The sequence below is a fragment of the Delphinapterus leucas genome, chromosome 1 (assembly GCF_059928025.1).
Source record: "Delphinapterus leucas isolate spDelLeu-1000000601 "Yukka" chromosome 1, BTC_Dleu_Yukka2, whole genome shotgun sequence".
NCBI lineage: Eukaryota > Metazoa > Chordata > Mammalia > Artiodactyla > Monodontidae > Delphinapterus > Delphinapterus leucas.
The window spans coordinates 57,424,066-57,446,793 of NC_143129.1; the positions used below are offsets into that span (position 1 = coordinate 57,424,066).

The 22,728-nt window shown below is 52.4% G+C and overlaps 3 protein-coding genes across 4 annotated transcripts in view; 1 reads left to right on the plus strand and 2 right to left on the minus strand.

Moving 5' to 3' along the window:
- TEX35 (testis expressed 35) overlaps positions 1 to 18,461 on the minus strand; it is a 33,114-nt gene extending 14,653 nt beyond the window's left edge. For both annotated transcript variants that reach the window (XM_089921464.1, XM_089921519.1), the window contains exon 1: positions 31 to 18,461. In XM_089921464.1, the coding sequence (XP_089777590.1) occupies positions 31 to 234 (204 nt within the window). In that variant the 5' untranslated portion in view covers positions 235 to 18,461. The remainder of the gene's footprint in view (positions 1 to 30) is intronic.
- CLEC20A (C-type lectin domain containing 20A) overlaps positions 1 to 22,728 on the plus strand; it is a 65,633-nt gene that overhangs the window by 41,149 nt on the left and 1,756 nt on the right. The window contains 16 exon segments of the mRNA XM_089921403.1: positions 1,614 to 1,702; positions 2,200 to 3,279; positions 3,439 to 3,550; positions 4,301 to 4,483; positions 7,400 to 12,312; positions 12,315 to 12,413; positions 13,962 to 14,027; positions 15,667 to 16,032; positions 17,152 to 17,244; positions 18,568 to 18,989; positions 18,991 to 19,207; positions 19,210 to 19,245; positions 22,044 to 22,163; positions 22,568 to 22,615; positions 22,618 to 22,662; positions 22,665 to 22,727. Of these exon segments, the coding sequence (XP_089777529.1) occupies positions 12,027 to 12,312; positions 12,315 to 12,413; positions 13,962 to 14,027; positions 15,667 to 16,032; positions 17,152 to 17,244; positions 18,568 to 18,989; positions 18,991 to 19,207; positions 19,210 to 19,245; positions 22,044 to 22,163; positions 22,568 to 22,615; positions 22,618 to 22,662; positions 22,665 to 22,727 (1,861 nt within the window). The 5' untranslated portion in view covers positions 1,614 to 1,702; positions 2,200 to 3,279; positions 3,439 to 3,550; positions 4,301 to 4,483; positions 7,400 to 12,026.
- The window catches only part of RASAL2 (RAS protein activator like 2), a 393,146-nt gene continuing 389,662 nt past the window's right edge, over positions 19,245 to 22,728 (minus strand). The window contains exon 20 of the mRNA XM_089920164.1: positions 19,245 to 22,712. Within this exon, the coding sequence (XP_089776290.1) occupies positions 22,671 to 22,712 (42 nt within the window). The 3' untranslated portion in view covers positions 19,245 to 22,670. The remainder of the gene's footprint in view (positions 22,713 to 22,728) is intronic.

The window sequence follows — 22,728 nt, forward strand, 5'->3', positions numbered from 1 at the left end:
GAGAGCTTGTCTCTCTCTCAATATATCCGCCAGCATCTGGGACAAGTCTTGGCCACCAGGAACAGCGAATGACCCCTGACTCCAAGTCACCTCCCCATGCGTCTCAGGCCTGGCTGCCGGTATGGCCTCAAACAAGCTTCTTACTCTGATCAGCTCTGGCTTCAATTCCAGGCAAACTGCCTTGTAGTTCTTGTTCTGCAGAGACAGGAGGCTGGGATTCAGGCTGCCAGGCATCAGGACTGGGGAGGACCCTCCACCCACCCAACCCTGCCTGTCCAACTGCGCTTAAGCTCAGGCCCACATACCCCCAGCGCCTGAGCCAAGATAACTCACATTTTCTCATGTTCTACTCCTCTCATGAGTGACACCTGCCTGTTCGGCAGGCAGCCTTCTCCCTGGGGAGCTGGCGGGGGCGAGGGCTGGCGGGGACACTTTAAGGTAACTCAAGGAAGCCGTCTAAGTATTTTTTCAGGAGCATTGACTTTGGAGGTAGACAGACAGACTTGAATTCTAGTCTCAGCTGCCCTCCTTACCAGCTGTGTTGACTTAGGCACGTTATTTTGCTTCTCTGAGCCTTCACTTCCCCGTCTGTAAATTGTGGATGATAATTACCTTTATCTGATGAGGTTCTTGCGTGCCTTAAACACGCGGGTAAGATGCGGGCCTGGCTGGGGTCATGGCTCCGGAGTGGCCGGGATAGGGGTGGGGCATTTCGGTGCTCCTTTTCCTGGCGGGGGTCCTTCCCACCCCAAGCCCAGGGGTCCATTCCCCACCCTCCTTCCGGCCTGAGAGGCCACGTCATGCTCAGAGGTAGAAAGAAAAGCCGAGGGTTCGTTGGGGACTCTCTGTACCTCCCAACTCCATCCAGTGAGAGTTCAAAGAGGCCCCACATTGGCCAGCAAAGTTTCTCCTTTACCAGGTTTGTTTTCTTCAGTTCTGCCCTCTTGGCCGACATGATGGAGGAGGCCAGAGTGTTCTTCAACTTCCCAACCTCCCCACAATGGGTCCCCGGGACCAGGCCACTGCAGGTTACAGGCTGAGGTGAGGGCAGGATGCCCACCTCTCTGTGTGTGGAACAGCTGAGGTCACAATGCCCAGGACCTGCATGCCGGCCTGAGTGTCGCCACAACTTTGAGCCTGGGGTGCCTTGGCCGCTGAGAAGAGGACCTCAGGTCGGGTTCCAAAGCCACGAAGTCTCCCTCCTGCAAGGGGAGAGGGGCTGTCCTGGAAAGCCCACCCTGAAGGACCACAGCCAAGCACAAGACACGCCCCAGGAGAAGCAAAAATTGCCGGCTCCTTTCCCAGAGGGACTCACCCAAAGACCAGGAGGAGGTGTCTGCCCTCAACAACGAGCTTCTCCTGGAAGCCCACACACCTGCTCTCCTGACCCTTCCTCGAGCCTAAAGCTATTTTGGGTTGGGATGCCCTGAAGTCTCTCCGGTTCAAGGTGCACGTACTGTGCTAATCCGGGGCTCTCTGTGCTGGGGGAGGGGTGCCAGTCTCGGCAGGACGATCTCTGATGCCCAGGCCTGACTGCACAGCTGGCTCTGTCCCCTCTCCCCTCCTACACCCAACTCCATTCTTTTCTCCTGGTTTTTCTACTATCCTGGAAGAGCGTTAGGACAAGAAGCAATATGTGGACAGTGCAGTTGGTGAAAAGCCCAGATGACAGGCGACGAAGAATACTGAGGCCATCCTGAGGGTAACTATGATTTGTGTTTCGAGAGTCAAAGGGATGTAGCCTCCCCTGGGATCTAAAATTATTCAGCATCCATGTAGGTAAGCCTAACTCTGATGAGGGGCTGAATGCTGTCCTAGAAGCTGGGAGTTCAGCCTCTTTCTCCAGCCCTCCCAACAATTAAACCAGCTGATGTGGATTCCTTTTGTAACTAAGAACGTGACTGGTGAATGGAGATGGCCCCATGTTCCCGCTAATTGTAGGGCTTTGGAAAGTCACACACGTGCAGCAGTAGCTCCTGCCTGGTGACCCACAAGCATGTGGCCTATGGAAATGTTGGGGACTTCTATTTGGTGACATCCCGTGGGTTCTCAGGGTTGTTCATTTTAATTAGTGGCCATGCTAAAAGCAGATCTGATGCCTTATTATCAAGCCCCTCATCATTTTTTACAACAAGTGATTTCACTTGGCTGGTTCTTTGTAGCCAAACATCGCGCAGATACTTTTTTTTTTGGGTGCAGATACATCACCTCGGATGACGGCCTTTACCTCACAAGAGCTTGCCAGCTCGTCGCCCTGTATGTTGGTTCTGCAGGGAGCGCTTTCTCCAGCAGGTCTGTTCCCCTGCTCAGGAGACTGAATCCACAAATCCACCCGGGCTCCACCCTCGCCTTGTTCCTTGGGGCCACTGGCAGCTCCCCGCTCCACCCCCTGCTCCTGTCCACATGGCTCTGGGGTGTCCCTGGGCCATGTGACAGACTAACACTTTGAGAAGAACCCTCTGGGCCCTGGGCTCCACTTGAAGTTGAGGAAGGAGGCGTAAGTGACACCGCTCCTCTGGGTGGCAAAACTCGTGTGAAAAATCACTGTCTGGGAAAGACAACGTGGGTGGAATCGAACACGGAAGCAGACCACAGTCGCTTGCCGAGCCTTCTAAACATAAGCGTTGATGCATTTCTAATTCTTGATCAAAACAAAGCAACCCCGTTCTTGTGACAGAATAAAACCTGTGACAATAACAAGCCATGCAGAGAGTCGTGAATCCCAGGGCCGGCCTGGTTCTCCACGCCACCACTCATTGGCAGGTCACCCTTATCCAGGCTCAGGGCCAGGCTGGGTCTTAGCAAGGAGCTCTGGGTCACTATGCAGGGGACTCCACAGCAAATCCCCTGCTGGTTCAACACACGTTTACTGAGCCTGACTGTGTGCCAAGCACTCTGCTAGGCACCAGGAGCACAAAGATACCTGGCGTGGCCCTGGCCCTAGGGACTCATCATTGATGGGCTGACAGGGCATCATTAGAATCGCACTTACAATATGGTAAGTAAGCTCAGGGTGCTGAGAGCCCAGAGGAGGTGCATGACCCGGTTCTCAGAGCTGGCTTTCTCCCATGTTAACCTGGCCTTGTGAGCTTCCCAGTACCCTTCACGTTAGACAATTTTTTCTCTAAACCCAGTGCAGGAGGCGGGGGTGGGGGGTGAGGGGGAATGCTACCTACCACATGCCAAACTTTCCCATTGCCAGTGCCTGCCTGGGTCTCTGAAGATGACACGCTCCCCCCATATCAGTGGAACCATCCCCTCCATGCTGAGCTCTGGACGGTGAGTGTTTACCTGTCTCCCGTGTATCAAATGGGTCTTCCTTCCAGCAGAGAGAGTTGCTAGCCTGTCCCAGCAGGTGTATTACATACCAAATCAGCCTTCTCTATCTGCTCCATCTGGCCCAAGTTCACCTTTACCTGGCCTTGTTACTCTACACAGCAGCTGGAACTGGACTTAGATCTACATATCCTCTAACAACGTAGAGCAAGAAGGTGTCCTCCGAGCTGTGAGTGTGTCAGGCTGATACTGCATCACGTCGCAGTGTCTGCAGGTAACACATGCCCGTTCTCAGAGGTCCTGTGGGTTCCTGCCTTGGGAAATAATGGGATATCCATAAATGTAACAAGCCTTGGGTTTTGTATGTGGATCTCCCTCAGCTCCCAGCACTCAGAGAATTGGAAAAATGGAAGCCCCAAAGTCCACACAAAGGAGACTTTGCAGTACGACCTGGTGTCAGTGAGATTCCTTTTGCTGACGGCACTCAGTAAACTTACCTGGCCTCTGTCCTGCTGCTCCCTGCCAGGCCCCACAGACACTCAACAGGCCTTCTCTTCTGCCTTCTACTTGGTTACTTGTATCAGGGTTCTCCAGAGAAACAGAATCGATAGGATATCTGCCTATCTATCTATCTGTCTAACAATCAAGAGATTTATTTTAAGGAAGTGGCTCACATGATTATGGAGGCCAAAAAGCCCCAAAATCTCCCATCTGTAGCTGGAGACCCAGGAGAGCCCATGGTGGAAGTTCCTGTCTGAGTACAGAAGACTGAGGTCCCAGCTGTAAAACAGAGAAAGAATTATTTCTTGCTCAGCCTTTTATTCTACCCAGGCCTTCAGCAGATTGGGTGGGGCTCACCCACATTAGGGAGGGCAATCTGCTTTACTCAGTCTGCCAATTCAAATGTTAATCTCATCCAAAACACCCTCATAAATATACCCAGAATAACATTTAACCAAATTCAGCTGACCCTTGTGCCTGGGTTTGGATTGCACAGGTCCACTTATACGAGGATTTTTTTCAGAAGAAATACTGCAGTCCTACGCTATGCGCAGTTGGTTGAATCTCCAGATGCGGAACCGTGGATACCCAGGCTGACTGTAAAGTAATATGCAAAGTTCTGACTGTCCGGGGGTCGGCACCCCTAACACCCACGTCGTTCAAGGGTCAGCTGTACCCTGTGACCTCGTCAAGCTGATATGTAAAAGTAACTATCATATTACCTGTCTCTGCTGCTTTCTTGACCCATGTCCTCATCTTCTGGAGCACAGCCTGTTTCCTTCCTTGAGTCGTGGCGCGTGAGGCCTGATCTCATGGTAACTGACCTCCGGCTTGGCCTCAGACGCTCGCCCCTGGCTCTTTGGACACCAGATCCCTCCTTCTTCCCTTTGTCCTTTGTTGGAGAGCTTTCTCCCACGCCACTTGCTGTGGCTGGTGGTTTCAGGGCAAAATCTTCCAGGAAGAGGGCTCTCTCTCTCTCTCTGCTCAGCTTTATGAATCAGTCCCTGCCAAGGGGTCACCCCTCCTCCTCTGCTCACTCGTGGTGTTTGTCTCCTGACACCCATCTAGTGGGAGGGTATTTGTCCATACCCTCCTGATGTCCTGCTCTGCCAGGAGGGAACACCCTATTTTTCAGATTCCCTTGCGCAGCCCTTGGCCGTGGCCGCACCCCATCTCGGCCCCTTCTGAGCTCATTCTCAGCTCGGAGCATGCCCCCAGCCTCTCCAGTCTCCTGCCTCCCTAGCCTGTCACACTGCTTGGTTACTGCCAAACAGGTGCATGGACGTGTGGGGCTACGGCATGATTTCCCTGTGGAAGGGCAGGGTAGCGCAGGTGTGAAGACATTGGCTACCTGTGATTCCTTGTAGTTTTGTTTTGCATTTCCCTAATGATTAGTGATATTACACATCTTTTCATGTTCTTACTGGCCAACACATTTACTTTTTTTTTTTTGCGGTACGTGGGCCTCTCACTGTTGTGGCCTCTCCCGCTGTGGAGCACAGGCTCCAACACATTTACTTTTAAAGGAATAAAGCATAATTTAAAAAAAAAAAGATCAGTTATTAAAACAGCACTTAAACAGAGGGGGGAAAATAAATGAAAAATTTGAGCAGCTGTAGTTTAGAATCCAAGGGTTCATGTTCCCCGTGAGGTCCCAGGAAGATTGTTTCTTCAGGATTAAGGGAGCAGGGCTGGCTGCCCAGTACGGTGTGCTGCCCCCTAAGGGGTGCCCAAGAGCAAAGGACCCTGGGTGGCTCTCTTGGGGACCCAAGGAAGCGTCCGAGGAAGGCTCCAGTGACCTGCCCCAGGAGCTCCACTGCTTCCCCAGCTGTGTGGGGATCTAGAGAAGCTAGCTGTAACAGAACTTTTCCCTCGAGCAGGAATGGCCCCATGAGGCATAATTGTCTTCAACAGTTCATGTCCACGCTGAGAAAATTATCATGCATTGTTGGTGGGAGTGGAAAATGATATAACCCCCCTGGAAGAGAGTTAGCGGTTTCTTATAAGCATACACTTACCATATGACCCAGCAATCCAACCCCTAGGCATTTACCCAAAAGAAATAAGAACATATGTCCACACAAAGACTTGTTCATGAATATTCACAGCAGCTTCATTCATAATGGCCTCAAACTGGAAAACAACACCACATCTGCCAGCGGGAGAATGAATAAACAACTTGTAGTATTTTCCTACAATGGAAGACCCTTGGACAATAAAAAGGAGTTAACTACTGATACATAGGACAAGATGGGTAAATCTTACAGATGTTTTACTGAGTGAAATTCCATTCAAATGAAAGGCTAGAAAACAAATCTATAGTGACAGAATGCAGATCAGTGGCTGTCTGAGGCTGGGGTGGGGGAGGGATGGCTGCAAAGAGCAGCAGGGAATATTCTGCGGTGTTGGAAATGTTCTATGGCTCGACTGTGGTGGTGGTTCCACTGGTATATACGTTCTGCAAAACCGATCAGACTGTACACTTAAAATAGGTGCATTGTACTGTGCATACACCTTAAAATTTTTAAGTTGATTTAGAGACAAATAGATGATGCAATGTTTCTTGCACATTGGAATTTGTGCAGTGTATCAAAGCCACTACAAAGATGATTTCACTTAATCCTCATAATAGCATTGTAAAATAGTTATTATTACCCTCATTCCGCAGATAAGGAATTGTTTACGAAAACCACCCCCCAGCCTTTCCCCTTGTGTTTCTCCTTTGCTCTCACACCATGTCATACCACACCCACCACTTCTGACACCAGACATATGGGGGTTTTCACCTACAAGCAGCAATTCTCTGTGACACCAGCTGGGTGTCCTACAATTCAATTCAGTTCTGACACTACTGGAGCTAGTGTCAGATCCCACAGGTTAAGGGCTCGGTCTTACAAGGCTCTCCACCCCCTACCCGCCCCCCGCTTCAGATGCCAGCCCCAAGTCCAGGTTGTTACCTGTGCTTCTGACCAAGTAGCTATAGATTGGAGACTCCCATGACCCCCTCCTCAGGTTCAATTAATTTGCTAGAGTGGCTCACAGAACTCAGAGAAACATTTTACTCACCAGATTACCAGGAATACCCAGGTGGGACAGAGACACAGGGCGAGGTATGAAGAAAGGGCAGGGAACTTCCATGCCGTCTCTGAGTGCACCATTCTCCCCATGTCTGCATGTGTTCACCAACCCAGAAGCTCTCTGAACCTCATGCTTTTGGAATTTTGGTGGAGACTACTTCTTCTTCTCCTTCTCCTTCTTTTTGTGTCTGCACCACGTGGCGTGTGGGATCTTAGTTCCCTGACCAGGGATCGAACCCATGCCCTCTGCAGTGGAGGCATGGAGTCTTAACCACTGGACTGCCAGGGAAGTCCCTGCGGAGGCTTCATTACGTAGGCCTGAGCAATCATTAACTCTGAAGGACAGGAGGCTGGTGCTGAAAACTCCAAGCTTCTCAACATGGCTTGGTCTTTCTAGAGACTGGCCCCAATCCAGGCACCCACCCTGAGTCACTTCATCAGAAAAAAAGATACTCCTGTCACTCAGGAAACTACAAGGGTTTTAGGAGCTCTGTGCCAGGTACTGGGGGCAGAGACCAATATACATTTTTTCTATTATCTCACAGGCATCAAGGCTTAGAGAAAAACCTCTCGAGTTGTGCTTGGCTGGACATTGCAACCACAATGCACATCTCTAACAAAGAGCCCGGAAAGCCGTTAGCAGCTCACTTTGCGGAAGAAAACCTGTCTGCTCTCGGGGTGCTGAGAGCGTGTCTGAGTAATACGGCAAGTGTGGGAAATGCAGCTTCCACTCTGGGGATACAGATCTAGTTAGTCTGGGAGATTGTGGGAAAGTTTAAGTTGTAGACACGTACGTACCTAAGGGTGTATTGTGTGCAGGTGGAAAAGCATTCCTAATCTGGGGGATGGGAAGAGATGCTACAGGGAGTTTCCACGAACCCCTTTGCCTCCTGTGGCTCATGCAAACCAAGTGTTTGTTTCTGGGTTGCTCATGAAGCCAGCTGCTTCCTTCTCTCTCTTCCCTTTATCCAGCCTGGGTTTCCTCACACAACTTGGGCGAAACTGGTGTCCCAGGCAGCAAGGCTGTCCCCTCTCCCCTCATCACCGGCCCTCCATGTCCAGTGTAAGGCTCCTCATTCATTCAAGTAAGCCAGATCTCCATAGACCAGACAGAGTCTAAGGTAGGAGTGGGACTCCAAAGAGAAGAATAATAGCAATCCCTCCTCATACAAACCATCGCACCTCCTCCTCACTGAGAGCTTTTGCTGTACTTATTATGGAGTGAGTGCTCTGTGACTATGGCAGAGTCCCAGCTCTCAAGGGGCTCGCGGACTAGTGGGAGAAAAGAGAAGTGCACGTGGAATTTCAACCCAGAGTGCCAGGAGCAGCCCTGGGGGAGGTGAGGGTGCGTGGATACTGTGCCTCGCTCCACACTCACTGTGCTTCCCCAGTAGTTCTCTCCGCTCCCAGAGGGAAGCCTAGCAGGGTCCTTACGTCAAGAGACTGAGGACACCTGGGTGAATGGCTAGGGGAGAGGGGCCTGGCAGGGGTGGTGTTTTCCGGGATGGGACTGTCAGGTTCTCTTCCATCCCCAGAGAGTGGCCCTGGCACACACGGGTTCTGCCACTGGGAAGAAGTCATCTGAGGCCATCATTGCACAAGAGAATACTGTGCAGGACATTACTGTTGAGGCAGGAAGCATTTTCTCCTCTTTCCCTTTGCCCTTCCCTTCAGGAAGGGTATGAAGGGGTGGAGGGCAGAAAAAAAGAGGCTTCCAGCCTTTGGTTTCCAACAGCTTAGCTCTTAGGGGAATGGAGAGAGTTATGGGCATAAACAGGGTGTTGGGAGGAAGGAAGGAAGAGTGAGAGAGAGAGAGAGAGAGATGTTCTTGGTCCCCCAGAGAAAGTGCCTTGGCCTCTGGTGTGTACTTACTTGGGGAGCCAGAGCCTAGCCTGGGATGGGTGGCTTCTGGCCTCACTGAAGCAGGACTAGTTGGGGGCCCATCACCTCCCCACCTCATGCTTTGCAGAGATCCGAGCTTGAATTGTTGCCCTGCTACTTCCTACCCTGGAGGGTTTTTTTTTTTTTTTGTGGTATGCGGGCCACTCACCGCTGCGGCCTCTCCCGTTGCAGAGCACAGGCTCCGGACGCGCAGGCTCAGCGGCCATGGCTCACGGGCCCAGCCGCTCCGCGGCATGTGGGATCTTCCCGGACCGGGGCACGAACCCGTGTCCCCTGCATCGGCAGGCGGACTCTCAACCACTGCGCCACCAGGGAAGCCCTACCCTGGAGTTTTGAGTCAAGTCATTTCCTTCTTGGAGCCACAGCTTTTTCACCTGTAAAATGGGGATCGTGCTGGCCTCTCCCCGGCACTGTGGTTGTTGAGAGGGTGGGCAGGGAGGAGAGCGCTGCAAGCCTGGCCCACACCTGCCAGCTCCTGTCCCTCCTCGGTCCTCCCTCTTCTCTCCTTCCCCTCGGCCCCTTGTCCCTCTGGGCCTTGAGGGCCCAGGAGTCTCAGCTCTCCTGCTGTCGGTCTGCGGCCCTCCTCCCTTCTCTCCCACGGTAACCAGCCCCGGCTGGGCCCTCCCCTCCCCCGTCTGCTCATTAATTGCCAGGCTCAGCCTCTTCTAGAGGAGGGGAGCCTTTCCACCTGCTGTCTTGTCCTGTGTTGCAGCCATGCCAGCCTCGGGGCTGCGACTGTCCCTCTGCACAGCAGGTAAGGCCACCGCCTGGGCAGGAGGGCACCAGGCTCCACGCACGTCCAGGGCACAGACCTGCGGGAAGGGTGCCTCTCCCCTAGGTGCCCGGACTTTGGGGTTGAAGGGGAGACAAAGTGGGAAGCAGTGACTGTTTCTGCATGTCAGCCTGGCTCCCCGCCCCTGCCCTGCCTCCTCTCACCCCTTCCCTGCCCTCCGCCTGCCCGCACCCCACCACCAGGGGTCAGAGCCTGGAGCTGGCTGTTTTATGTAGAATTTCACTCATTCATTTCTTCACTGACGCATCTAACCAACACATTAAGTGCTGATGGGTGCCAGTCAGGGATGGTGCCCCGCCTTACAGAGCCCACATCCTAGTGGGGGTCAGAGACGTTTGGCAAGAAGACAGTAAACAAGATCATCACAGAATGTGACAAGAGCAACGAAGGAGATGATCAGGGTGACGAGGGACAGTCACAGGGAGACGCATGGCGGGGATTCTTTAGGTCAAGTGGGCGGGAAGGTTTCTCTGAGGAGGGGAGATTTGGTCTGAGCCTAAGGGCTAAACGAAGGAACCTCAAAGAATAAAGCTAGAGAAAGGTCCCGAGGCCCGGGGTCGAGCCCTGTGGATGAGTAGGGTGTATGCATGAGCAAGTGCGGGAGCCTGCAGAGGCTTTTCCTATGACAGCAGGACCAGGACACACAGGGCCTGGGGACTGTGGTAAGGAGCCCGCCCTGTGGCCCGCGGCAGTGACAAGGGGAGCATCTCAGAAAGGTCCTTCTGCACGCAGAGTGGGGAGGGGACTGTGATAGTGGAGGATAGAAGCAGAGAGAGCCTTTGGGGCTGGTGCTGTCAGTCCCAGGGAGGGGATGGTGACTTGGGCCAGGGTGGCAGTGGGCACGGAAAGAAGTGGAAAGTTCAAGAAGGTCCAAGATGCACACTTGCTGTAGAACTGATGGGATCTGCCAAGAGAGAGACAGAGAGGCACCAACCGTGACTCCTGGGTGGGGCTTGAGGTGCTGGGGTGAGGGGTGCCATGTGATGAGCTGGGACGACTAGGACAGGCCGATTGGCAGGGTGAACCCATGTGCATGTGAGAAACGGACAGTCAGACATGTACACTGAGCTCCAGGGTGGAGGCTGTGTCTGGGAATTGTCATCTCAAGGTGCTTAAAGCCAAGAGATCAGCTGGGGCAGCAAGGTTTTTCACACTGTGGGTTGGGACCCATTACATCCTAAAGTCAATTTAGTGGACCACAGCCACTGAATTTTTAAAAATAAACAGAATAGGATAAACAAATATCAAAATGAATCACATATCACAAGAAAGTAGTTTCTTTCTATTCCTTTTCTCCTGCCCAGGGATCCTTCAACTTCTCTCAGCGACAGGCAGCATCTTCTTGGCCTCTGGTGGGTGTGAGGAACATCATTCTTTCGGCAGGCACCTCATCAGGCCTTTCCCGTGTCCTCCCCCATTGTGCACATCCTTGCCCCTCTGTATGCCTGGTTTTTCAGTCTTATTTTGTTCTCCTAGGGCTCTGGCTTGAGGCTGGTTCCTTAAGGACTAGGAGGCCCCCCTCTCCTAACCCAAGACCCTGAGCAGAGCAGTCCTTAACCAGCCCTCATTTGCTGGCACCTCCACAAGGGGATGGATTAAGGAAGGAAGGAAGTGAACATTGAGTTCTTGGGGTTCGGGTCGGTTCCCAGGAGAATTTTGTGCTCATTCGTTCACTCATTCATTCATTTTCAATACACCCAGCCCCTCTGATGTGCTGGGCACTGGGAATATAATGATGAATAAGGCTGGTTCTTTGCTCCCAAGCTGCCTGGACCTGGTGGTGGAAAAGGTCCTTTTCCCCAGGGACTTTAAACAAATTCTAATGCTAGTCCCAGCAAGAGATTCAGATCCTTGCCGTTGGGCGTCCTGGGCATTGGTGTATTGGAAAAGTTCCCCAGGTGATTCTAATGTGCAGCCGCAGTTATGAGCCTGTGACACCTACATCAGGGCAAAACCATGCTCTGTCTAAGGGCCTTGCCCTGGGAGCCCCACCCACGGTCCCTGGGCCCTGGTTCTACCCCTTTCCACTGGGTGGCCTTGGCTAAGTCACTTAACTCTCAGTGACTTGGTTTTTTAATTTGTAAAACAGTCATGGTGATGTCTATCCTAGGGAGTTAGTTGTTGGAAAGGATTCAGTGAGCTAATCGCACCTGGTGAGTGCTCAGTAAACACTTTCTACTGTTGCTAAGCATTAACAAAGGTACATTGTGGCTCATAGGAAGGGAGCCTGCCCAGGATGGGGCAGAGGGAAGGGGGAGACGAGAACTGGGAGAATGGGGGATCAAGGGCACAGGTGAGGATGGCCAGTCTTTCAGGCCAAGAGAGCAGCTTGTGCAGAGGCCCGGAAGCAGAGCTGTGGAGCTGTGCAAGTGGAGGGCGGGAGGTGAGGGGTGGAGTGGGTTAGGAGAGGCTGGGGAGGCTGCCTGTGGTGCGGTTGAACACCCGGGATTTGGGAGTAGGGTAGGGGCAACCACACGATGCCAATCTCTCCCACCCCAGCCCTGCAGCTGACCAGTGACAGCAAGACCTTCTGGAGGGTGGAAGAGGAGCTGAGCTGGTCTGAGGCCCTGGAGTGCTGCCGGCAGCACCGCACAGACCTGGCCGACCTGCAGAGCATGAGCGACTGGAGCAACATCAAGACCCTCTATTCCCTTACCAGCAGCACCGCAGCCTGGATCGCCCTCTTCTTCCACGTGCACCTTGGGGGCCTGAGATGGTCCAGCGGCTCCACCTTCAGCGTGCCAGTGTGGAGCTCGCCTCCGTCTTCGAGGAGGGTCTCTGTGCCACTCTGTATTCAATAGCCATTTTCCCCAGCCTGGGGGCCGCCTCGTGCACTGCTCAGAAGCCCTTCATCTGCTACTACGGTGTGTTCAGAGTCATAGTCTGGGCCTGGTCTTCCTCCTAGGGTTTTGCTTCTCAAGAGTAAATGAGAGAGAGAGAGAGTGAGCGAGCCTGGGTCTGGCTCAAGCCTTTCAGAGGATAGCTATCAGCTTAATGCTTTTTTGCTACATCCTTCTCTGCCACCTTAGTTTCTCTCTCTTCTGTCCCTCATTCCAAACGCTCCATCAGAGAAACGGGTGTAAATCAGGGTATTCAAAAAGTAAAATCTGAAATGTTCCACCACGTCCCCTCCTTCTGCCAATTAAGGATCTGGGGAAAGAGGAAAAAGAAAGGGAGGAAAATGGGAAAGTCAGGTTGGGGATCCATTTGCGTCTGTGCAGAAACCAGAGCAGAGTCCAAGGTCTTTCTCCTCGTTAAAGTGCAGGGTGGCTCTGTCTCGTGGGACTGGGGAATGTGGAACAGCCACTCTCTGGGAGAACCCCTGCTTTGGGGAGGTAGGTGGGTGCCCCTCTGCAGAAAAACCATTTACTCAATGCACCTGGTGCCAGCTGTTGGGGAACGGCCCCCCATCCTTGCCCCCTGGCTGGCTCCTCTCTGCCCAGGCAGCCCATGCCACTGACCCTTGTCTTAAAGGTGCTGAGATCACACGGGGGATGGTTATAGACAGCACGTTCCTGATAAAAAGTGCCAATTTCTGCTTTTCTCTCAGTCAGCCGAGGCACACCCCAACTCCTCATATAGGGGTATGGGGGACCAACCCGACATGTCCCCAATTGTCTGCACACCATGCCCGTCACGGGGCCTTGAAATGTAGCCCAGGGTAGCCTAGGTTTGATCTGGCAATGCCCAAGCCAGAAAAGAAATTTTTCCAGGAGTGGTGAGTGTGCCGGGGTGGGGATGGGAGCCCCCTTGAAGGAAGGGCTGTGTGTGCGGGGCTCTCCCTCACTCCCCCTGGAGTCTTTGGACTCCACCCAGATGCGTCCTAACTGCATCCACTTCTCTCCAGCTCTGCAGGTCCACACACCAGCACAGCTCTCCGTGGCGTCTGCCCGGCCCACTCCCGTCTGTTCTGTACAGAGTGAACTCTTAAAAATGTAAATCAGACCAGTTTGCTTAAACACATTCAGTAGGTTCCCTTAGCACTTAGAATCACTTCCTTTTTGTAGCCAACCCAGCCCTGCTTGAGACCTTTGGCCTCATCTCCTATTTCTCTCCCTGGCCACACTGGCTGCTTTCCACTCCTCAAACACACGTGGCCCCTTCCCACCTTAGCTCTGCCCGGGGTATTCCTTCCTACCTCTTTGCAAGGCTGGCTCCTTCTCATATTCTCTTCAAGAACAAAGATCTTGCTTGTCTTATACCTGCTATTTTTCCAGGGCCTACGATAGTGTCTGTCACACAGCAGGTGCTCAATAGGTATATCTATTTATGGACTACACGTAGATAGGAACAAAGGAGGCTCTCTACCCTGGAGCTACGTTTCTCCTGGCTTCAACTTGGCGATTCCCGGTGCCCACTGAGCACGCTGGGCAGCCGCACTCCCGCCCCATAACATGTGGCCCGTTTCACAGATCCTGCCCTGGAGCCCCACACCCTCCTGGAACCGGCTCTCAGCCTGACCACCTCTCCAAAGCCAGGTATACACCCAGGGCTCCAGGGCTCCGCCTTCCCTTGCACTTGTCCACCTGGACCAGCTGGCTTCCCCCACCCCTGCCTGGCCCAGGGATTCCCTGGCTTTGCGGCCCCCAGGCTGACACACAAGCAGAGGCTCAATGCTTTTGTTATTCAGCTGGCCCCAGGGGTGGGGGGGGAGGGGAGGAGCGGGGGTGGGGTGGGGTGGGGTGGGGGAAGGTCTCCAACCAGTCCAGGCTGCATCCCAGTCTTCTGGTGCCCCTACCCTTAGCGGCTTGGGGGTGGGGGCCAAGGGTAGCACCTCTCCGCAGTCCAGGCCCATCCACCTGGTGAGGGGGGATAGTACTGCCCTGATATTTTACAAAGCGTTTCTTGGTGTCTGGTTAGAGACACTTCAAAGGAAATTCACTCCTCAGCCTGCTTTATAAAGTTGGTTTTCTGCTCGTTGTGGAACATGGCGCTGTGGAGTGAAGATAGCACAGGCTTCCGAGGAGGGTGGACCCGCATTTGAATCTCGTCTTGCCACTTAATAAGGCATGAGTTTGGGCAAGTCATCACCTCCCCGAGTCTCCCTTTTCTCCTCCGTAAATGAGGTTAATAACATCTGCGTCTCAGGATTATAGTGAGGATTTTAAAAGATGACATGTGCGACACGCAAAGCTCAGGGCTGGCGAGGACTAGGTGCTTGAAAAAGGGTAGCTTTAAAAGACCAGTTTAGATAGGGAACATGAGGGAAATAGGCAAATCTTGACGGGGCTTTGGTGAGCAGGCATGTGTCAGAGAGGTTGGGAGGCTCTATCTGAGGATGTGATTCCCAATTTTGCAAACACAGGTGTTTCCTTTAACAGGTCTCTGGAATCAATCCCTCAGGTGGTGCCAAAGCACCTCCTTTCCAAACTTCCCTTGATTAGGATCACAGATGCTTGTGTGCTGCAGATGAGACAGGCCTGACCAGGGACAGGGCAGGTGGGGGCTGGAGGTAGAGGCTGTGAGAGGCTGAGTCTTGGTCTGAGCTCCACCAAGAGTCAGGGCCACTGACCAGCAGGTGTGCCCTTCGCCAGGCTCACCTCTTGTCCCTGGCTCTCCTGATGGTGTGAGCCTGAGACTATCACACACTCCCTCTATCCTGCCTCAGCCGGGAGCCTCCTGAGAGCCCATGCGGCAGGCACAGGCCCTGGAAACCACAAATGAGGCTGATTCCAGACCAGGATCGTCCCATCTCCCTCATCACCTCCCTGCAAAGTTTAACCCTACCATTTAATTGAGTGTTTAATATTTGTATACGTGGTTTCATTTAATCCTTTAAACGAAATACATTTAGGTACTATTATTATCCCTGTTGTACAGATGGAGAAATTGAGGCTTAGACTTGACTTGTAAGGCCATACAGCCAAGAGGAGAGTTCTTAACCCCTGCCTTTCCTAATGAATGGTCTTTCCCCCAGCTGCTGCTGTGATAGCTCATTCACTCTCCCAGTCTGGTATTTAGTCTGCCTATAGACTTGTGGATTTGATCAAACCTAACACCTGAGGATGCGGAACAAGGGCAGGGCCCAAACCAGGGCTCTGTCCTGGGGGCGATGAGGGCTGAGCAGGCAGAGATCCTGGACCTCAAACCTGTGGTCTCTACATTCTTTGCCCGCAGCTGAGGTTCAGATCCGCAATCTGAACTTCAAGCAATTTGACCAAGAAAGGAAGTGGCTGGCAGCTGTGAGGTACTGCCGCAGACGCCACACAGACCTGGCTGACCTGCAGACGGTGACTGAGGAGACAGGCAAGGAGGCCTTGAAATCCATCATGAGTAAGACTGAGGCCTGGATTGGCCTCTACTTCAGTGCGGCCTCTGGGTCTCTGAGATGCTCCAGTGACGTGGGTGCCAGCGTCCCGACCTGGCTGCAGGTGCCTGAGTTTGGGGCAGGACTATGTGCGCGTCTCCGCAGCTACTGGAGCTTCTCCGCCAGAATTTCTGCAGTGACCGGCTTTTCCCTGAAACCCTTCATCTGCTTCCATGGTGCATGACAGTTGTCCCCGCTGCCCCTTGACCCACCAAGTCTAGGCTGGGATGGGAAACGGGTTTTCTTGGCAGCCGGAGGTGGTGAGGATACACCTAAGGAAGTATTTCTAGATTCTGAGGGGAGCAGAGTTATTCTGGAACAGGTTTTAATTTAATTTAATGGCTAATTCCATCTAGCCTCAGGGCATTAGCAAGTAGCAACAGCAATTACTTATTGCGCAATAAAGAGGTTAAAAGTGTGGGCTTTGGAATCAGACTTTATCACTTGTTAGAAATAAGATGAGCGGCATCTCTGAGCCTCATTTCCCTCATGTGGAAAAAACAAAATGGTATTGATGACGCATCTCATAAGATGGCTTTGAAGAATGAATGAGAATAAATATAAGGGACCTAGTAGAGACCCTGGCACAGAGTAAGCACCCAAAAGATACTAGCTACTGACACTGTTGTTGTCACCACAGTCACATGGGAACCAGAGGCCCACCTGGTTATTCTGGATCTTGTGTGTGAAACGTCTCCTCAGCAACAGACTTCATGCTGCCTTGTCATTTCCGTCTCTCTTCTCTTTCCTCCCTTCCTTCTTTCTTTCCTTCTTGTTTGTATCAGCCTTATTGAGATATAATTCATGTACCTTTAAAATTCACTCTTTTGAGGTGGCCAGCATAGCGAGATTTAGTACATACCCAGGTGGTACAATCAACACTACTATCTAATTCTAAGACATTCGTATCACCCCCAATAAGAAACTCCTTACCCTTTAGCAGTGACCCCCCATTCTCTCACACCCTCAGCCCTGGCAACCACTAATCTACTTTCTGTCTCTGTGGATTTGCCTATTCTTGGCTGTTTTCTTTTTGTATTCTGGATTTGATGAGAATCATGATCCTTATCTGTAAAATAGGAACAATGGTTCCTCCCTTTTTGTGAGGAATAAAGATTGTGAACATACCTGTCCTGTGACAGGGGCCCTCCTGAGTTTGGCTCCTGTGATGGGAGGCTGGTCATCAGTGTCTGGTGGGACCTCTCACAGGCGTGTCAGCTGTGGCAGACCTGGGGGGCGCTGTGTCCCCCCTCATCAGCCCTGCCCTCACACTCACCGGTGGTGTTTTCTTGCAGACCCCACCATTGGACACCGGGAGTCAGCAGCCCTCCCTCAGCTCTCCTACACACCCTCCTCAGAAGTGACCATGGGGACAACGCCCAGGCCAAGTACCCTCCCCTGTTTTCTGCTCTCTGTGGGTGCTTTGAGCCTGTTCTTGGCTGGATTCTGGGGTCTCCAGGGCCTAGGAAGTGGAGAGGGTAGCCTGGATGCAGCAGCACAGGGTGGGTCCCATGGGATCCTCCCCAAAGGGCCAGGGAGGGGCCAGGAAAGAGGTGAACCAACGGGGTGGCGACCATGGGCCATTATGGAGAGGGATTTCCCTGGGCCCCCCCCTCTGCTGGGCCGGCTGGGGTTTGGAGGAGGAGGACTCGGTCACCATCAACCTCCTTCCTTGAACTGGACCACTGGACTTGCAGCTCCCGGGCCACGGGACCCAAGAGAGGTTGTGCAGTCTCTCAGGTGAGGTGATGAGGGCCTGGCCTGGGAGACAGACGGGAAGACGCCCTCACTGCCCAGCTGAGCAGTACTTCTGAGGAAAAATCATCAGACAGGCCTCTGAGGTTCAGCATCCAGAGAGGGAAGCGCAATAGAGGGCCAAATCCCTTTCAATTTGGGGCTTTTCTGGGAGGAGAGAAGATGAGAGGTGAGTTGTGGGGACATGGCTGGGAATGACAGTGACAGTGTTCCTTCAGCATCTTTAAATTCCTGAAACATCTTCACAGCTATTGCCTTTTTGCTTCCCATGAGGTCTGAAGCAAACTAGGATAACTGAGGGCAAAAATCACTGTTCTCCTGGCATCTTTACAGATTCCTACATCTGACAATGGTATTGCTGCCTTTTTGAGGACACAGAGAAGTTAGGGGGCTTGCTTATAGTTGCACAGAGCTTTATTCATTCCTGGGACACAAGGAAAAGGCAGGGCCTGTTCTGAAGGATCTGACAGCCGGCTGGGAAGAGAGCTCCTGACAGGCAGTGTTGCCTGTGTAGTCACAGGCATGGTGGGGACACAGAGAAGGGGATTGTCCCCGCTCCTGTAATTAAACGAGGATTTCCTGGAGGAGGTGATTTCGAAGTTAACTTGCAGAGGGAGTGGAGGGGGTCGGGGTGCGTAGCGCTGAGCGGGGAGGCCGGGGTCCTGCAGGGGTGGGGTCCCCGTGAGCTGCTAAGGAACGCGGCCCTCCCCCTGGAGGCAACAGATTAGGTTGAGAAGAGGGGCAACAGCCTGTCTTCTGCTTCCCATCGAGGTCTCACCTGGCCCAGGCCGCACCTGGCGGGGTCAGGAGGCCCTCCCTGCTTAGCCCGGTCTGCGATGGGTGTGCAGGGCCGGGCGGTCACTTCTGAGGGCCGCCGCGCACCGCGGTCCCCCCCCGCATCCCCTCCCCGGCCGCTCGGCGTAGCGGGCCCCACGGAAGCCTTCTCTCTGGCGTAGGGGCCAGCGCCGGCCCCACGCAGGGTCCGGCTGAGGCGGCGCGGCTCCCGCAGCTAGTCAGCCCGGAGCCCGCCGAGCTCGGCCCCCGCCCCCGCGCCCCACGCGCCTCCTCCTCCGCGGGCCCTGAGGCGCCAGAGACCCAAGGGACGGCGGCGCCGAGCCCTCCGACCCACCTCGAGATCCCTGGGTACGGCCCTGTCCGCGACGGTGGGCCCTCGACCCCCCCGGTCACCGCCCAGAATACGTCCTTCGGCCCCGTGCCCCCGGCCTCCGCGCCGACCCCAGCCTCGAGCCCCGCGCTCCTGGGGAGCCCCTCTGTCCCCCAGGAAGTGACTGAGACCCCTCTGGCCTCCGCCTCGAGCCCTACTCCTGACCCCGCGCCCCCGGAGGACCCCGTGACCCAGGGAGGGCCCGGGACGCCGCGGGGGGACGCCGCGGGAGGACGCAGCGGGCCCCTCGCCCGGCTCCACCCGCGGGGCCTCGGCTCAGCCGGGGATGGCGGCGCCCCCTGGGTCTGCCACGTCCAGCCGGTCCCGCAGCGCCGAGCTTCTGGGGACGGAAGAGAGCACCTCGGAGCCTTCGGCTGGGCCTCAGAGAACAACGGCGCGCCAGGACGGGGTAGCTCCGAGCCAGGCCGCACGCCCGAGACCGCCGGCAGCCGGCCAGAGCCTGAGATAGGTCCCCGCCCACTCGCGTCGCTGGGGGTTGGGGACACCGCCCTGGCGCCTGGGTCTTCCTTTGGGGAGACCAAGCCCTAGTTTCCATTACCCGGCCACAAGTCAGGGAGGTTGAGGGGGTGAGGGTATGTGCTGGGCCACATCTCCCGGCCCCAGGTGCATTCCACATCACTCCATGGGGTATCCTAGAGCCAGTTCACCCCCTCATCCTCCCCCTACATAATAATTTAGGGTGGGGCGATCTAGGGGAGAAAAACCTATCTTTGGCTAGAGGAGTCTTTCAGTCAAGGGTTGGAATGCTGGGTCTTCTACTTACCGTGTGGTCTTAGGCAAACTTCCTAACCTCTCCGAACTTCATTTTTCTCATTTTTAAAGTGAAGAGAAACACCAAATGTCAAGAGTTATCTTTCAGTGCCTGGCATTAATGAATGGTAGTTATTACTATTCTAGTCTCAATTCAGTAGTGAAATGTTTAGTGATTCAGTCTCCTATCTGTCCTTACCTTATTCAATAGACAAGGTTGGCCTCAGTCTCATTTTATTAATTACAAATGATTATGAATGATCACAATTATGAATTATTAAGGTTGTGAAATCTCACAGGGCAGGGGCTGTTTTGTTTTATGCCTCTTTATATCTTTCCCAGGCCTAGAATAGTGTTTTGCACACTGGTAGATGATTTAATTCAACAATCATTTCCTGAGTACCTGTTTTGAACAAGGCAGTGGATACCAAGATGAGCAGGACCTGCTTCCTGTTTTTAAAAGAGCTTAGTCTAATAGGGGCTAATAGAGACAACCAGGACAGCTTAATTAGTGCTGCCGCAGAAGGGTGAACCAAGAGGCTTGGCAAGAAAATGACTCATTTATTCTGCCTGGAAAGGTGGTGGTAATTGGACAAAAGGTAATGGAGGATTTCATCAGGCAGCAAAGGCTAGAAGGTTCTTCCTGGCAGAGGGAACAGCATGGGCAAAGATAGGTAGATATGGAAATGTGTGGTTTGGGAAAGACAAGCAGTCTGATGTGACTGGAGTGTCGGTCACATATTCGAGAAGGAAGCGGCAAGTGATGAGGGGAAAGACGTAAACTGAGGCCAAATTCTGAAGGACTGGATCCTGCAGTCAGCACAGCCATCAGAGGTTTTTAGCAAGTGAGCAAAATGGTCAGCTCTGTAGTCAATAGAAGCAAGGTGGTTTTAATGACATGGGGCAATGCCTGTATCAGGATGCTAAAGGAAAACAGATGATTCAACATTATACATATAACACAGTCACAGTAATGTTGAAAGGAAACATCAACCTATACTTGGGAAAAAAAGAGTGTAAAGAAATGTGTGAAAATGTTAACAATGGTTAAATTCAGGCAACAAGAATATGAGTGTTTCCCCCTTTCTGTGCTTCTGGATTTTACAAACTTATTTATTTCACTGAAGAAATGTACAATGCTTTGGGTGGAGTAAGAAGAGGGCATTTTGGAGAGGAGACACAGGAAGTGTATGTGTGGGGAAAGACTTGCACAGTCCGGGAGAGTGGAACCGAGGCCAGATCTGGAGCAGTGGAGCAAGGCGGGACATGAGGGAACTGATTTTACATCGTTTGCAAGTGCCATTAATTGAAGAAATATAAATACAAACACATTTTTAAAAATGCTCAGCTTTGTTCATTGAATCATAGCAGTGCAAATTAAAAGCAAGATGCATTAAAAAGTTCTTTGTTTTAACTTAGCAGTTTGGCAAAGATCTGGGGTGATGATGCTGATAAGAATGTGAGAAAATCAGCACTGTCAACACTGGATAGCACAGTAAACTTGTGCTACCATTCTTGCAATGCCTGTTAGTTCCGAAATGTGCATACTCTTTCATACAGAAATTCTACCCTTGGAAATTTATTAAGGAAATAATAGTACAAGGTGCACATACACATATATACGTGTCCTCCACACACAGGTTGTTTGTTGCAGCATTGTTTATTACAGTGAAAAACTGGAGGCAATCTAATGTCCATTGAAAGCAGATTGATTAAATAAGTTACGGTACATTCAGTGAAATACTATGCAGCCTTTAAAGAGAATAAGGTAGATCTCTACGCATTCAAATTAAAAAATTCAAGTGTGTGAAGGATATTCTATAGCAAACTGTTAATAGTGGTTGTCCCTGGGTCAGGGGAGGGGATACTTTTGCTTAAATATTTTACAGTAATATACCACAAGAACAATATGGTTCAAATATTCCATATTAAAAAAAAAAAGACATCTGCAAGGCACTGACAGGACTTTGGTGACTGAACGTGACAGCAAGTGAGAGGGAGTAAGGGAGCAGCTGGAGAGCCTCAGTAGATGGGCACCATAAAGGGGGTGAGGAGGCTGCTGGGGGAGGCTGAGCTTGGTTTTGGAATATGTACTTTGAGTTTGAGGTGCTACCCCTTGATGGAGAGGTTGGGGGTTCCTGGGTGCCAAGGTGGGGGCCCTGTGTAGCTGGCAGACTACATAAGGGCACTGGGCCTCTTGGGGTAGGAACTGCTGAAAATAAACACCCACTCCTGAGGAGATATCTTATAATATTGCTAAGCCCCACAAATCCTGGTATCAGAGACACTTTATGAGAGATGATGCTGTAGCTACCGGGTACATGAGCCTACGGAGGTAAGTGAAGGATTGGCAGGGACTGAGCGTCCCACCCCGGATGGTTTCTGCAGGATGGTGGCTGCCCGTTCCTGTCTTCTAGCTCAGGGGCAGTCACCAATCTCAGACCACCTTGCTTCTGGCTGTATTTGCAATAACTCCTTTATTTTCCCCTCTTGTAGCTGTGACCAGTGAAAGGAGTGGCACTGATATGACAGATGCAGCTATTGCCACTCAGGCCCAACATTTGAGCTCATCTAACCACCCAGATTCTAAAGAAAACACTCTAGCACCAAAACCAGGTAACTGCTTCTGGTTACCAAGTTCCCACTCTTAACGACCAGGCAGTTAAATCTGGACAGCCACTCCTTAGCATAGGGCGCTGAAGACCTTTTTGTGAAAGACAGCCTGAAATGGGAAGGGAACAAGGATGAGGATCCTAGAGTTGGTTAGCTCCCTGGCGATTGTGAAAGCTCCGGGGGCATGTTTCCTTACTTCAGAATCTCCTCTTTCTCATATGCAAAAGGGACGTAGTAAAAACGACTGAGCATTTTTCTGTGCAGCAGTTTCTTCTTTCTTTTTGAAATCCTAAATCACCATGTAGCATCTACGGTGTCCAGGGGGCACTCCCGACTGCCAAGAACTTGAAGTTTTCAAATGGCTACGAGATAATCTCCTCTGAGCCAGGTAGTACTTCCTTTTTCAGGGTAACTCTTTGGAATCCTGAAAGCAGATTTTCTTATCCCAGTTCTGATGCACCAGAAGACATGAAAGACCAATTTTTGAGTGAGGTGAGACTTCTCTGTCCTCTAATTTTGATCAGTCAGGTGACTTGACAATGCAAAACGATCCTGTCAAAGCCAATAC